Here is a 16289-nt window from a genome sequence, read left to right as displayed (position 1 = left end):
GGGAGGCAACAGTGAGTGGCCCGCGTCCCGCAAAAAAAAAAAAAAAAAAAAAAAAAGAAACAAATCAACAGAGCAGCCTACCAGCTGGCCCTAGACTTGTAATGTGCAGTAGTAATAAGGTAAGGACTTAGAACTGGATACAGTCCCAGGTCTCCATGTTTGTAGGACATTTGTGGTCTTAGATAAACTAACCTTTGTGAGCCTCGGTTCCTCCTTATAAAGACAGGGATAGTGACCTGTTTTATAGGGTTCTTGGGAAGATGCTATGAAGCTATGTTGCTATGAAGGCACCTGCCTATGTTCAGTAAACGTGTTCCTTCATTTCTGATCACAGCCCATGAAACCAACAATTATAAACACTTTATTTCTACCCTTCTCAGAACAGGCTGCGGGTGGATTACTACCACTGAGAAGAATCCCCAGTGGGCGATCTAGATTAGAGTTGCCAGATTAAATATTTAGAACACACACTCAAAAAGTTATTCGCTGTTTATTTTACTTGCTCAATCTGGCAACCCTAAGGGCTGGTAATAAACCACATGGGAAAAGAACTTTGGAAGTGACTTGGCAAGTCCCAGGTTGTAAGCGGCTTTAGGATTGGTTCAACAGAACCCACAGTAATTGGCGGAATTTCAGCCTTGAAACTTGCTCCTCCAACATCATGACCAATCCATGGAATTTGTGTCAGATCCTCCTCATCTCAGCACTCTACTAAAGAGACAAGAAACCGCTGCGCGTTCTCGGGAACACAGCGTCCGCTCAGCTAGAATTCCGTTGCTGTTAAATTTTTGTCTGTGGCCTAACTTGTAACAAAGGACGAATTACTCTGTCCATCTGCATGCCTGATAGGGATCAACTGTCAAACTACATTTTTTTTTAAGTCTAAAGAATTTCTAATAATAATGAAAATGTGATGAGAGATTTTTCTAAACACTAGTCAGCTTGCCAAGGATTCTGATCCTGTCTACTTTGAAACTTCAACTCTTTTAGAAGAAATGTAATCCATAAGGATGACTTTGGCTGAGAATTAGGTTAACGCGAAAATTTGTAAATATTTAAAATAAAAACATTTTAGAAATTCATAGAGACAGAGGGTAGAATGGTGGTTGCCAGAAGTTGGGGGGAACCCAGTGAGATTCCAAGGTCTGAGCCAGCGCTGATGACATTCCATTGCTGCCAGAAACAAGCTATGAAGAACTGTCTGGCATGTGGGTCCAGGAGTTCGCCAAAGTCTAACTGCATTTGCATTATCAGCCCAAAGCAGTAGATACTGTTAAACATCTTTTGGATTCACTCTTGAGGAATTATCAAGTGGAAAGGCTGAGTAGAAATTCAGAGGATGGGGGTTAAAATCCAAGTACCACCATATGTGGAACAGATATGTGACCGTGATCATTACGTCTGTTTCCACATCTGCAGAACGAGGATCTCAATGGCTACAATTTGAGAAGCAGATGATAAAAGTACACAGGAATACCTGGCACCTAATAGATGATGATGAAAGCAGGGTGCACAATGGTGGAGTGAAAAAAGCATGACCTCTGCCATCAGATGGCTTGAGTTCACACCCTAACTCCATATGGTAACCAGCTGTATGACTTGGGCAAGTTACTCAACTTCTCTGAACCTCAGTATCTTCATCTATAAAATGAGGCTAGGGACTTCCCTGGTGGTCCAGCAGTTAAGACTCCGCGCTTCCGCTGCAGTAGTGCGTGGGTTCAATTCCTGGTCAGGGAACTAAGATTCTGCATGCCGCAGGGTGTGGCCAAAAACAAATAAATAAATGAAGTACAAAATGTAAACATCAGGAAAAAAATTTTTAAAAATAAAATAAGCATAATGATACTACCTAGCTCATATTGTTGATACCAGGGTAGCAACTGAGTATTTAGGAAGCTTTTAAAAATGAGTATTCCAGGTGTCAGGCACTGTTCTAACCCTTTCACGTGCATTTTCTCTCTTGATTTTCACAATGCCCTTATGAAGTCAAGGTTGTTACTCCCCATGCTTCAGACCCGGGAGATCATACATACTGAAATCAGAAAAGCGTAAGAGGTTCCCAGACATATATGCAAAAAGGCTGTTTTGCAGAATTCTGTGTGGTTCCAGCTTCCTCAATGGAGTACCCGTTTAGACACCTACAAGAGGACCCCTTCTTTAATAATCCATTCAACACCCGGGCCTTCTCAATGCCTTACAGTTTTCAACAGCCAGGACCAAGCTACAATTTGCAAGGCTCAATGAAAAATCAAAATGTGGAGCTTCTTTGTGAAAAACTCATGGAGAATTTCAAGATTTCAAGACAGAAGAGCATCAAACCAAGAGTGGGGTCCTTCCGAGCAGAGGGCCCTGTGTGACTGCACAGGTCACACGTCCATGAAGTCTGCCCTGCCGACAGCTTTTTCCCTGGTAGGTTTCCACTGTCTTAATTGCTTCCTTTCTGCCTGCCCAGCCTCAGGCGCCTGTGCTGAGAACTGAATGAGCCTGTTCACAAAGGCACGCAGGCCCCTTGGGGCCAGCAGGTTCTGGACAGGGCCTCCCATATACGGGGCAGGCGGCGGGGGAAATCACAGGCTTGCTGCTCTGGGGTGGCAGGGAAGGGCTTTAAGCCTTGGTTTGGGAAGTTTCCGTTAGGCCAAGTGGGTAGCGTTCCATGAATCTTACATTCATTTTGAAAAAGGATGCAGTGCAGGATATCTGTAGGTCACTGTGCTAAGCTCTGAGTTTTTTTAACAAGACAAAATAACATTAAAAAAAATTCTGACATAAGCACTATATTTTCATTTTCAATAAATGAAAACACACTGACATGCAAAGAAGAAGGAAAATTGTAAACATTTCTATCCCCACCATCCCAAGACAACTGTTAGTCATGACAATAGTACCAGCTTAATTTTTTTTACCCCTACCGTAAACCAGGCAGTGCGCAATGCACTGCTAACACTGTATTGCAAATTTGAAAGCTGCTAAGAGAGTAGATCTTAAACGCCCTCATCACAAGGAAAAAAAAATTTTTGTAACTATATATGGTGTTGGATGTTAACCAGACTTATTGCGGTGATCATTCTGCAATATTTACAAATACTGAATCATTATGTTCTACACCTGAAACTAATATAATGTTACATACCTCAATAAAAAAAAATATCTCAATAAAAAAATTTTTTTACAAAAGAACTGTAATTACTCCCACTTACAGATGGGAAACTGCAGCTTAGAGATGTTCAGTAACTCAGCTAAGATTATTCACCAGTGAGAAGTGGGGTCTGGAATCCAGTTCATCTTTGCCTAACTTCAGAATCCACTCTACAACAGTCTATGTGGTAGGGAGATCTGTAGGTGTGCAGAAAGAATATACTAGAACTTCTTTCTTTCTTTTTTTTTTTTTTTGGCTGTACCACGTGGCTTGCAGGATCTTAGTTCCCCGACCAGGGATGGAACCCTGGCCCCAGCAGTGAAAGCACCAAGTCCTAACCACTGGACTGCCAGGAAATTCCCAATACTAGAACTTCTAATGATATTTATTTCTATTCATTCTTGGAACATGTTACTCTATCTCTTTCCTTTTGATACATTACTCTTTTGTGAATATTTTATAATGTATGTGACCGACCAGGGATGGAACCCTGGCCCCAGCAGTGAAAGCACCAAGTCCTAACCACTGGACTGCCAGGAAATTCCCAATACTAGAACTTCTAATGATATTTATTTTTATTCATTCTTGGAACATGTTACTCTATCTCTTTCCTTTTGATACATTACTCTTTTGTGAATATTTTATAATGTATGTGATGTCAATATAGTTCTACATGTACATAACTATGTAATTAAATAAATAATTAAAAGTATACATATATTGAGAATGAAAGGGGCTGTATGAACAAAAAAATTTAGGGGCTCCTGCACAATGCTACAACTTAAGGACCAGTTTTTATATCTGTATCATGTATTTGAACATATTGGTATATATAATTTTTTTATGAAAATGGATAATACATATGCTTTTTTCCTACTTCCTACATTGTAATCATTTTTCCCTGTCGATAAATATTCACCTACAACAATATTTTAATGTAAGTATTGGGCTCCTCAAGTATTAATTTTGGTAAGTAAGGTCTGATGATTTAGAACAAGGATCTGATATCCATCCTCCATTCCTATGCCTTCACCCCACCCCCACTCCAATGAACAGCAGAATATACTTAACTATCTGGAAGCCAGGGATTCTTCTTAAAAATGCATCTCTCTTCCCAAAAGAACTGAAATCAGGGTCTCAAAGAGATGTTTACCTATTTTTGTTCGTATCAGCATTACTCATAAGAGCCCAAAAGTGGAAGTAGCCCACGTATCCATCCATGGATGAATGGATAAACGAAGGGGTATATACATACAATGGAATATTAGCCTTAAAGTACAGGAAATTCTGACACACACTACAACATGGATGAACCCTGAGGACATCATGCTGAGTGAAAGAAGCCAGTCACAAAAAAACAAATACTGCATGATTTCACTTCCATAAGGCATCCAGAAAAGGCAAATTCATAGAGACGGAAAGTAGAATGGCGGCTGTTAGAGGCTGGGGGTGGAGGGGAGAGGGGTTATCACTTAATGGGCACAGAGTTTCCATTTTGCAAGATGACAAATCTTGGAGATGGATGTGGTGATGGTTGCACAGCAACGTGGATATACTTAATACCACTGAACTGTACACTTAAAAATGGCTAAGATGATAAAACAACAACAGCAACATCATCTAAAATGCATCTCAGTATACTAGATGGGACTTAGTGGAACCAAACTCCCAAGTACTAAGTCTCCATTCTGTACCGGGCACCCTGCAAGGTGCTTGATCTCACTCAATCCTCACAACGAATCTCTGAAAGAAAAGGGACCTTAGGTTCAGATGGCTTTAAAACTCGCTCAAGGTCACACCACTAGCAGATGAGGAGGGCTTGTCTCACTCAACCTCATGCCTGCCTGTCTGAGTCCAGGGCCCAGGCCTTTCTCCAGTGTCTCTTATAAAAGATGTAGAAGGACTGTGGCTCAGGAATAAAAGGAATGCCGGAAACTCAGTCTGCCTCCATCACAGCCCTTGCTTGGTCCAATGCCTCTCACGTTGTAGGTATTAGGTGTTCAGTCTACAAGAGTGAATAAGGTCGAGCAATGAGAAGAAGACAAGGTATTCCAAAGGCACTGCTGATTGAGTGCTCATTTCCGGCCTTCTCACTCTTAAGCTATGTCCTCAAGTGACTAATATTAGACTCGGGGCCACTCCAGCGATAACACCACTTACCATGGTAGAGTCCACTGCCTGCTGTCCTCACTGCCTTCTATCAGGGACAGCAAGGATCCATGGAGGCCTCCTGATACAAGTGTAAGACAAAATGGTAAATCTGAGATGGTCAGGGAGACCTGGGGACTCTAGGTCTGGTCCTGTCAACCTGAATTGTCATGGATATGTCACTTGTTAGTTCATCAGCTATGAGATGAGGGTTCCAATACATAATATTGGGCAGCCCTAACATTCTCTGCATAGAGCAGATGAAAAAGCACCCACCGTGTGGGATGGACGATTCCTTCCAAATTCAGGGCGCTTCAGAGAAAGCAAGTTCAGAACTTGATGAATGTTTACCCCAAGAGTTACTGGAATTAAAACCGAGGGGTGCAATAATCTGGCAAGGAGGACAAAGAAAAGGTTTGCCAAAACTGCTTATCTTTTAAAGGCATTTTAATACTGAGCTTTCAGCAAATAAATAATCCTCTGCTTCACAAAGTGAAGTCCACAGAACACTGGTTTGGCAGGAGGCTCACACATCAGGGACAAATAAGTGTTGGAAACACTGTTTATGTGTCTTCTTCTGGGAGATCCGCCATGCACGTGAGCAGATTCGAACTTCAACGAAAAGAACTTTGTTTAGCTTTTAACCACGTATTTCCCACACTAATTTGTCTGCGGTTCCCTATGTGTTGTTATCTTGTTTGTTTATTCAACATAGCAACTCTAAACATCTGGCCAAGCCATGGTGAAACGTTAAACCATAATATGGTAATATAAATATAATCCACACAAAATTTCTTAATCTCACTTGTAACGCGGGAATAATATTCCACCAACCTCATGGATGGAGACGACAATTAATAAGTTAATGTTTGTAAAACATGTAAAACAGCCTGACATGTAGAATTATTTACAAATCATTAAAAATAAATGAAATATTAATGCGCTGAACTGATTAATAAAAGAACCTATTTGTATCTTTAAGTCAAACCTTAAAATAGAGTCATGACACCAGGAGAGAGAAAAGCCATTTCTTAATAGGTTTTGCACAAAAGTGTTTTGCTGATTCATTAAAGCCCTGGCCTGAAATCAGACAGACAAGTTAAATTTCTGTCAAGTCAGCCTTCTTTATTCTGCCAGCAAGGAAGGTAATGATTCTTACAAGTTTGTGTTAGGATACAAAAAAGGAGACTCCTGACAAAGGTCCAAAGCATGAGGCGTGGAGTCCTAATTGGGCCACTCTCTAAGCCATGTGACCTAGACGGTCAACTACTTACTCCCTCCAAAGCTGTTTCCCTCTCTGTAAAATGGGATATCAGTAGTGTCTGTCATCACAGGATTGGTGGAAAGGTTAAACATATTAACAATAATAATAGTAATACCAAGTAATAGAGACAAAGACACTGAGTTCCAGAGAGGTTAGTTACCCACAGTAATACAGCAAGTGCCTGGTCAATTAAATTCCAAAGCTCTTGTCTTCACTCCTGCCTCCCCATTGATGTGAATAAGGACAGCGCAGCACCTAGCCCACGGGAGCTGCTACTTTTATCATTGTAACTGATTTTAAAGGTCTCGGAAATGGGATGATATTTCAGAGCTTTAAGTGCTCTAGAGGTGTAAGAGTAGGAGAAGAAGTCCTTTAAAGTCTTTGATTGTTTCCCCCTCCCTTCATTAACTACTCTCAAGGCATCCAGGGAAGTTCCTCTCCCATGGGAAACAGCTGCTCCCATGAGCACAGCTGTAAATTGTGGATTATTCCTTCCCATTTGAAGCTAGGTGACAATATGCCCTCATGGTGACCCAGTACTGAATTGTAAATTGCAGTCCCTCACTCTTTCTTATAAGCAAAAAGTGCCCTAGTCACACAGTTCCTTTAGTAATTTCCACCTTTCAGGATCTTAAAAAGAAAAGAAAATGCTTTGCTTTTACAAACTCATTTGTGGCTGGCTCAGTGATGAAACCTTGCCTCCTTGCCGTGTCAGCTTTCAGGAATCCTATGTTTGTCTGTGTTGTGTTACCCGAGTAGCTTGTTATCTTTGCAGCTTAAGGGCTGACTTGGAAATTCAGGCTGTCAACTATTTAAAGAAAAAAGTCCCCATGCCACTATTGTAATTAACTTTCAGAGAGCAAGGTTTCCTACTGGTCATGATCATGTTAACTTAAAATACTCAAGGAAACAGGGCAGGAAACAAAATAGGGGAGGACTGTTGTGGTTTTTTTTTTTTTTTTTTTTTTTTTTTTTTTTTTTTTTTTTTTTTAGGACTGTTGTTTTTAAAGGCATTCTAGGAAGAAGAGTTTGAGCAAAGCCATAAAGGCGAAATAGTGAAGGCATGTGAAGAAAAGAGAAGGGTACGTGAAGAAAAGAGAAGAGAGGCAGGAACAGATCTTAAGGAGTATGATCAGTAGAGTGTGGGAGGTTAAAATGTATAATTCAGATTATGGGGGGCCTTGAATGCCAAGTTAGGGTTTTGGAAGATGGGTGTCTGTGCAATGAGAAACTGTAAGAGATGTCTGGAAGTCAACAACAATGATCGCATTTATGTCTTAGCAAGATACCAGGGGGTTATGTGCAGGTGGTAGTATACAACGGAATCAGAACAGATCTGGAAACTTACTGGCTGTGTGACATAGTCTCTTTGGCCCTAAAATTCCCATCTATTAATTTGTTAAATGGTGATGATAATACCTGTGGTGGGAATTGAATGAAATCAGGCGCTGACTTCTAAAATAATGTCATAGAAAGCAGTCAGAGCAACAACACACACACACATACTTTTACAGTCAGGCTGCGTGGGGGAGACTAAGGGCTGAGAAAGCCAGCGTTCTGATAAAGACAAGGAAAGAAGGGAGCTGTCTGACAGATGGAGAAAAAGGTGGGAGGGAAGAGAGAAAATCCTTAGAGATGATTCAAGAGAGAGTGGTGGTTATTCAAGGGGAGACAGTGGAGGAGGAGTTGGTCTGGGGGCTGGGATGGTGGCGGGTTCAGCTTTGGAAATTCTAAATTTGAGAAAGAAGATATTCACGAGGAGTGGGTGGACCAGAGCAGCCTCAAGAATTAGGTGTTCAATCACTGTTTTAATTGAAAAAGCCACATTGCCCTGGTCTAGGAGGGTAATAATTGGGGACCTTTTCTGATCCACAATTAAACCTCAGAGAAATTCTAAAAGCTAAGAGCTGCAGCCACTGACATGTAAACAAACAGAGAAGTGGAATTCAGAATTGCCACTGAGGTAGCTCTTGATAGAAAGTCAAATTCTCTGGAAGGAAGGCCCCTGCCTAAGTACCTCTGCATCCTACTTGCCTAGATGGGTGTGGACCCATTTCAGGCATTTAGTAGATGTCACTGGATAAAGCTATGAAGTTTGTATAATTTTAGTTTAGCAGTATCAAGAATGCATAAATTCCATTTCAGCGCTTCATACTTTGCCTCCTTTGAGGAATTTCCCTTTGCTTGTTCCCCACCTGAGAAACATCACTTAAGAATATAATCACAGGGACTTCCCTGGAGGTCCAGCGGTTGAGACTTCACCTTCCAATGCAGGGGTTGCGGGTTCGATCCCTGGTTGGGGAGCTAAGATCCCACATGTCTCAGGGCCAAAAAACCAAAACATAAAACAGAAGCAATATTGTAACAAGCTCAAAAAAGACTTTAGAAAATGGTCCAAATCAAAAAAACCTTTAAAAAAAAATCACAGACAACCCCAACCCCAACTACACAAAGATGTTCATCAAAGAATTATTTATATCAGCAAAAAATGGGAAACAATTCATATTTAAGACAACAGGGGAGTGATAAATTATGTCCATCAATTTGATGGCATATGAAAGTGGCGACCGCAGGAACCATTCTAAGTACTTTGTATATATTAATTCATTTAGTCATCATAGCAATTCTATGGGGTGTATAGTATAAGTCCCATTTTACAGATGAGGAAACTGAGGCTTGGCGAGTTTAAATAACTTGTTCAAGATTATACAGGTAATAAGTGGCAGACCTGGGATTTGGGTGAGGCTTTCTGGTTCTAGCATCTTTGCTCTGATCACTACACAACACTGCTGCATGGTATTTTAAAATTTTTGGCCTGATTTTCTTAAATTAGTTTTGTAACAAAACTTTGAAGGAAAAATATACCCTCTCCATTCAGGGGAGGAGGAGATCAGATAGGGAAGGGGTGGTGACAGTCAACCGAAATTCTGCTTCATTATATACCCAATAACAAAAGTTCACATTTCCTATTCTTTCACCCTCATCAGCAATAACCAATGCTCGTAAAACAAACTGTAATCTACAAAGTCCTTAGACATCATTCGTAGCCTCAAAACTACCCTGCCAAGTCCCATTTTCCTTAATCCCAATTTACAGATGAGAAAACCGAGGCTGAGAATGGACAGAGGGCATTCAGGGTCACAGTGCTAGTTTCTTGATTCCTAGTCACAAGCTCTTTCTACTACTCAGTGTGGTTTAGACAGTTTCAAAACAGTGTCCTCCATTTCTTTAGTCGAGTAATCACTCAGGAAACCACCAGGAACACACTGAAATTAAGGAAAAGGATTGGTTTGGACTTGGCCGGACTAACTCACCAACCTTGAAATCTTAGGGCTAAAACGTCTGTACTACCCAAGGACCGTTCCTTCTAAGCCTTCTTCTGCCATAGGCAAGCGACCTTCCCTAAGGAAGGTTTGTGAAATCAATCTTTCCCTTTGATTCTTTCCCCTGACACGTGATTACAGCTTCTTCAGAGCCTCCTACATCCCAAAAGCCTCTCCAGAGATTGCCAAGAGATGGGACAGGATGATAATGATGAGGGCAATAATGATACTATAATAGTTAATAATAATAGCCAAAGTGTATAGAGAGCTTGCTACATGCCAGAGACTGCCCTGGGCAATGTTTACATACAGTTAATCTCACAACAGACCTACGAAGGAGGTGCCATTTTCCTGATGAGGAAATGAAGCTCAGAGGGTGTCCATCACACGCTTGACCGGGAGAAAGTGGGGGAGGAAGGGTTAGTGGTTCACAGACAGCAGAGGCTGAGCTGTTGGCTCAGAAGCCCTCATTTATAAATCAACTTCAGACTCACCCCCTACACGATGGAATTCCTCACATATCTGATCTTCCTAGGAAACGTGGCTCCTCCAGGGAAGACAACAGTGGAGAACACAGCCGCTCTTGATGTTAATGACCTAGAGACTAATTTATCCTCTTTTCATGCCCTGACATTTTCTTTTAATTAAAAAAAGTTTGGTGTTCATTGATCTTTATGATTCCTTCAAAGCGTATTTCCTAACCTAAAAAAATTTTTTAAATAATATAGCACAAAACAGAGCTAAAAGGAGAGTGTGGTGAGTGGATCATGGAGTGTTAAGTGGAAGCCTCAGTCATTCTACCACATTAAATGGGCAGATGTGGAAAGTGCTTGGAGTTTCTGAGGTGAAGCATGACTCCATGAGTGGACGTTTTCAAGCCTGGAAGGCATTACTTGGTTATCAGCCTGTTAAGGAGCACACTAGTCAAAGACTTGGCTGGGAATGAGTACTAGTTGATCTGTAAATAATCTACAGGTAAGGTTTACCAGCAGTGGAACATTAACACTGTAGAGGCGAGGCTTTGTGGGTCGTTGGCCTGTGAGCTGCTTCGAATTGGAGGTCTTGCCTCCACCTTTAACCCTTTCTACTACCCCAACCGCAAATATTGCATTAAAAGAACAGAATAGAGCAGATAGAGGGTGAATTCAAATATAAACACTCTCTGACGATTTGGCCAGTTAGGCAGTTAGAACCAGTAAGTGCCTCGGTGGCAACAATACAACTGTTAGGTCAGATATATGAAGGGTGAGGCCCCTTTAGGGCAGCTGCAAAAAGAAAGCCCCTATTAATCCCTTAACTAAGCAGCTGATGGATTTAATCTTTTTGTGCTTATGGTATAATTCTTCAAACACAGGATTATTATAAGTTTAAAAAATCAGCACGGGCTACCCAAGTTTTTTATAGATTTCTTCATCTTGCTAACCGATGATGGAAAATAGAACTTTGGAGGACTTCTGAGTACAATCTGCTGTCACTCTGGCTTGGAAAGCTTCATTCCCGGATTCATTCACAAAAAGAATAGGTCTCTATTTGAAGAGGAAAGAGACCTCAGTCTCTCGCCTGGGGATCTACTTTCTTTTGATTTGCATCCATTGTTATTTAAAATAGCATTAAAAGATTCAGCTAGGGTTATTTTGCATAGTAATATCAGAAAAGGAACCATACCTGGTGTAATCCCCTTTGGCTTCCTGAAATAAAAAACAAAGATAGATGATCAATTTGTATTGAGGTTAAGCTAAAAGAATTTTACTCCTGATCATTTTCCCCTCTTAAAATGCCTGAGTTCTGTTTTGAAAACTTTTTCACAAGGAACACCTTCCCTGCATATGACCCTGGAGAAGAATGTGGCATTTAAGAAATCGCTATTACCCAATAATTATTTCTTGTTTTTAACAGAAGCGACAAATCTATCTGAAAAAGCATAGATGATTATTTCTCCTTTAATGTTTTGAAGATCACGAGATAAATGCTTGTCTTTCGGAGCAGCACACTTTTTAGTCTGGACTCAGACCGTTTAAACCATGACACAGGTAAATCAACACATGCCATTTGTTTTCTTTTTTTAAACCAGCATGGAACACACTGGTTTTTCAGCTATGTGTGCCTTTAAGAATTAAAGGGCTCTTTAACTCCACCTCAAGAAAAAGCATACAAAAGTTACTAAATTTAAATGCAAATTACAGCTGTTGTAACAACTGCAGCCTCCCAAATTCAAGCCACCGGGAGCTCTTTGCCAGCAATATGGTCTTAACTCTTCTTCCTCAGTGAAGTCTAAGTTTCATTTTCTTCTGAGACATATCACACTCTCGCTCATGCAAACTACACTATAACAGAAAACAGTGGCTCACATTTTATACTGGCAAACAACCAGAAGGCTTTAAAAAGCCGTCAGCCACTGGCCCATGCAAAAGTTTCAGAAGTGCAGGCAGTTCACAAAACCCAACAAACAAAAGGAGCGGGTAAGAGGCAGTTTGTCAGTTCTTACCTGTAAAATAAGCGCCGCTAACCTGAAGATAGTTTCGCTGTCTACTTCGATTTGCCCCTGTCGGTGGAAAAGGAAAGCATCACTGAACACAGGCTGCCCTAGGTCGTAGCAAATGGCTGTGGAGTTGGGGAAGCTGTCACAGCTTGGTACCTTCAGTTTAGGATTGAACGCAGATCATACCATTGCAGGGGGAAGGGGGGGGGTGGAGAGACGTATCCAGGGTTAAGGGGAAGCCACATTGTGTGTGTGTGTGTGTGAGCGGGAGAGAGAGAGTGCGCGCGCGCGCCAGCACTTTAATTAGCTGTGGGAAATTGTGTTTTGAGAGCAGTATTCTGGAAGGAACACACATGAATTTGAAAATTCAGGCAGCTTCTAAATGAATAATTTTTACCTCTCCAAGTTCATTTTGAAGCTCTGATTTTCTTAGATTAGTTTGTTCGGTGTTTTCCTGTGTCATAGCAGTTATTTTGGTACACACACAATGCAAATATTATAAAAAATAAAGTTCTACTTCTGTGTCACTGAGACACTATTGAATTAATATTTATACTATTGTAGAGAAAATGTAAAGCCTTAAGAACAGGTTACAGGGCTTCCCTGGAGCAGTGGATAAGAATCTGCCTGCCAATGCAGGGGACACGGGTTCGATCCCTGGTCTGGGAAGATCCCGCATGCCGCGGAGCAACTAAGCCAGTGTGCCACAACTACTGAGCCTGCGCTCTAGAGCCCGTGAGCCACAACTACTGAGCCCACGTGCCTAGAGCCCGTGCTTCTCAACAAGAGAAGCCACCGCAATGAGAAGCCCGCGCACTGCAAGGAAGAGTAGACCCCCGCTTGCCGCAACTAGAGAAAGCCCACTCACAGCAATGAAGATCCAATGCAGCCAAAAACAAATAATTAAAAAAATTTAAAAAAGAACCAGTTACAGCAAATGCTTGAGACAAAAATTCTGTTGCTTTATACTGAAGTTTGATGAACCCTAATTTATCAATTTTCCATGATTTTATTTTTTTTCTATTTTTTTAACATTTTCATTCCCAGAAGGAAATCTGGTACTCATTTGACCCTCCCCACCACCACTTTATTTATTTTTTAAAAAATTTTTGTTTATTTAAAAAATTTATTTTATTTATTTATTTTTGGCTGCGTTGGGTCTTCGTTGCTCTGCGCAGGCTTTCTCTAGTTGTGGCGAGTGGAGGCTACTCTTCGTTGCAGTGCGCAGGCTTCTCGTTGCGGTGGCTTCTCTTGTTGGGGAGCACGGGCTCTAGGTGCACGGGCTTCAGTAGTTGTGGCACGCAGGCTCAGTAGTTGTGGCTCATGGGCTCTAGAGCACAGGCTCAGTAGTTGTGGTGCACGGGCTTAGATGCTCCACGTAATGTGGGATCTTCCCGGACCAGGGATTGAACCCATGTCCCCTGCATTGGCAGGTGGATTTTTAACCATTGCGCCACCAGGGAAGCCCTCCACTATTTTATTTTTTCAGCCTTTAAGATCCCAAACAAAAATAGGAGTTTGAGCTGTAACTAGCAGGAATACTTCTTCAGTTGCCTGGTACGGATGCATAACTGTGTCAGGGTATTGCCTCTATCGATAACACTCACACGCACCTTCATTTATTTTGTTAAATGTGATGACATATGTAAATACCATTATTGCATTATGTGATAAATTACAACATTGAGTAGTAGAGCAGGGTCTTTATTAAAAAAATTTTTTTTTGGTGAGATGCTAGCTTGTAAGTATTAACACATGCTGAAACAATTCCATATAACCCCCTCCTTGCATAAATCCTGTATAATTAGTACTTGAAAGTGCATAGTGTTTCAGAACATGGGTCTGGAAATTGCCCTACATTTTTTTTTTCTTTCTCCTTTCTACCTGTTGAATCTGAGCTGGAGAGTTTTCTAATTATACCAAGTGCATCAGTGGTGAGTAATTAAGTAGTTTTAAAGTAAATGCACACTAGGTAGGTTTATAGAAGCAGTTAGCTCAGTAAGAATTTCTGGAAGGCTTATGCTTTTCTCTCAAGTGGCCAAGTGATTTGATTGGGCTTCTCAAAAAAACAACAAGAACAACAACAACAAAAACCCCCAAAACTAATAACAATAATTCTTTTAGAAGCCTTAAAATAAAATAAACAAACCCCAAACCTGGGATATTACAATGTCAGCAGTGATAATTACCTGTGTTTCCCTTATATTTCATCCTCCAACAACTAAGCATCCCTTCAGAAACCTGAGGCAGTGGATCTGCTTCAAAGTTTTTCGCTTCAAAAGCTGACAGGCCCAGAGCCTTGGAATTCAAAGCTCGCCTATAATCTCTAGAAACAGATTATAAAATCAAAGAGAAGCCAGGTTGATTGCAGAAATCAATTGCCCTCTGTCTTTCAGGCAAGAGACAGTCATTTTCTAATCTGGTGAAAGATGATGAAGCAGTTAATCCAACAGGTGAGGTGGGTGTTGATAAAGATTAAATTTTAGAAAAGCTAAATTCCTTATCTTCAAAGAAATAGAAACTCATGTGGGGCACGGGGGTGAGGGCTTCGCAGGGGAACTCAAGAACATGTTTGAGTTTAAATTAGACCTGAACTCGTTAAAGTCAAATTTGTCTTAAAATCAGAGAGAAGGAGTGAAGTGCGTTAGTTCAAATATTTTTTTAAAAAAACTGAAGATGAATAAAATATATTGAAAATTATTGCCAACTCCTCTGACACCCTGGGACCCCTTTGCCTCCTCAGAACCTTAGATGAGTCATTGGAACAATATTTTACACACCAACTTTTCAGGTTAGTAAATTAAAAGACCTCAAACATACTCTTAAGGAAGTTGCCAAATATTTCTCTACATTTGAAGGGTCATCAAATATTAAACATGCTGAAATGAGGAGCTAAAGCATGAAAAGTACCAGGCTCAGACAGCTCCAGGGGAGAGGGCAGGCAAATACGAAGCTTGCCTGTGGACTTTTTCACCTACACAAGTGACCCCAACACAATTCTGGTGGAGGAAGGCAATGGTGGGATGGAACAGTAGGGCCTTTGAGAAATCGCGTTCCAGGAAGAGAGGAAAATGCGTGGTTTGGCAAAGCCCCACATTCTTTTACACATCTTAGTCCCTACCTCACCTTTCAGTTAACCACTGTTCTGGAAATAAAAGGCAACATATTTTAAGTTCTAAAACTGACTGTCAACGTTACCTGACTTGTGCGTGGAGTTCACCAAACAATGGATTAATCAAGAATAATACTATTTTGCCTGGTTCTCAGCAATTTCATAGGGTGAAATTTAATTCAGACTTATACAGAACTCTGGAGTTTCATGTCTGAAGGGTAAAACTTCTTTAGAAACTGCAGTCTGCTCTTGGATAGAACACTTCCTTTACTTACAACCATGGCAACTGAGGTAACCTTATAGGTACTGGGCAAGCTAACACTTGAGAAAGGGATCACCTCAAAGACAGAGGTAATGGGATCCTTCAGTGGGTTTCCATGATTGTCAAGGATAAACAAAGAGAAGCAGAGGAGTGAATCAGGGGATGTGGCTGAATGCACAGAGGTAACGTGAAACAGTATCAAGTGCTGGTGCTATACTCCCAGAGCTCATTTAACAGGATTATGGATTCAATCACTAGGTCACTGGGTTCAGGCTCCACCTTGGACATCTTATTTTTGGTCCTTGACTTGTTGGCTCAGTTGACCAAGACATCATGCTAATGAGGTGAACTCTAGGTTTTGACTCCCAAGTAGGAAAGCAGAATAAAAGAAAGTTTTAGGGCTTCCCTGGTGGCACAGTGGTTGAGAGTCCGCCTGCCGATGCAGGGGGACGCGGGTTCGTGCCCCGGTCCGGGAGGATCCCACGTGCCGCGGAGCGGCCGGGCCCGTGAGCCATGGCCGCTGCGCCTGCGCGTCCGGAGCCTGTGCTCCGCAACGGGAGAGGCC

The 16289-nt window shown here is 41.3% G+C and overlaps 1 protein-coding gene across 2 annotated transcripts in view; it reads right to left on the bottom strand.

The window, feature by feature from the left end:
* FRMD4B (FERM domain containing 4B) overlaps positions 1-16289 on the bottom strand; it is a 129858-nt gene that overhangs the window by 59308 nt on the left and 54261 nt on the right. The window contains exons 5-6 of one of the 2 annotated variants that reach the window (XM_024123922.1): positions 12357-12413; positions 11537-11559 (exon numbers count right to left, since the gene is read on the bottom strand). In XM_024123922.1, coding sequence (XP_023979690.1) covers positions 11537-11559; positions 12357-12413 — 80 coding nt within the window. Of the gene's footprint in view, positions 1-5296; positions 5386-11536; positions 11560-12356; positions 12414-16289 lie in introns of those variants that run through there. The other variant, XM_028478635.2, reaches the window with a different exon arrangement.

Source organism: Physeter macrocephalus, chromosome 18 (genome assembly GCF_002837175.3).
Source record: "Physeter macrocephalus isolate SW-GA chromosome 18, ASM283717v5, whole genome shotgun sequence".
NCBI lineage: Eukaryota > Metazoa > Chordata > Mammalia > Artiodactyla > Physeteridae > Physeter > Physeter macrocephalus.
The sequence above is the reverse complement of the archived record's forward strand: the minus strand, read 5'-3'. Positions and strand labels throughout refer to the sequence as shown.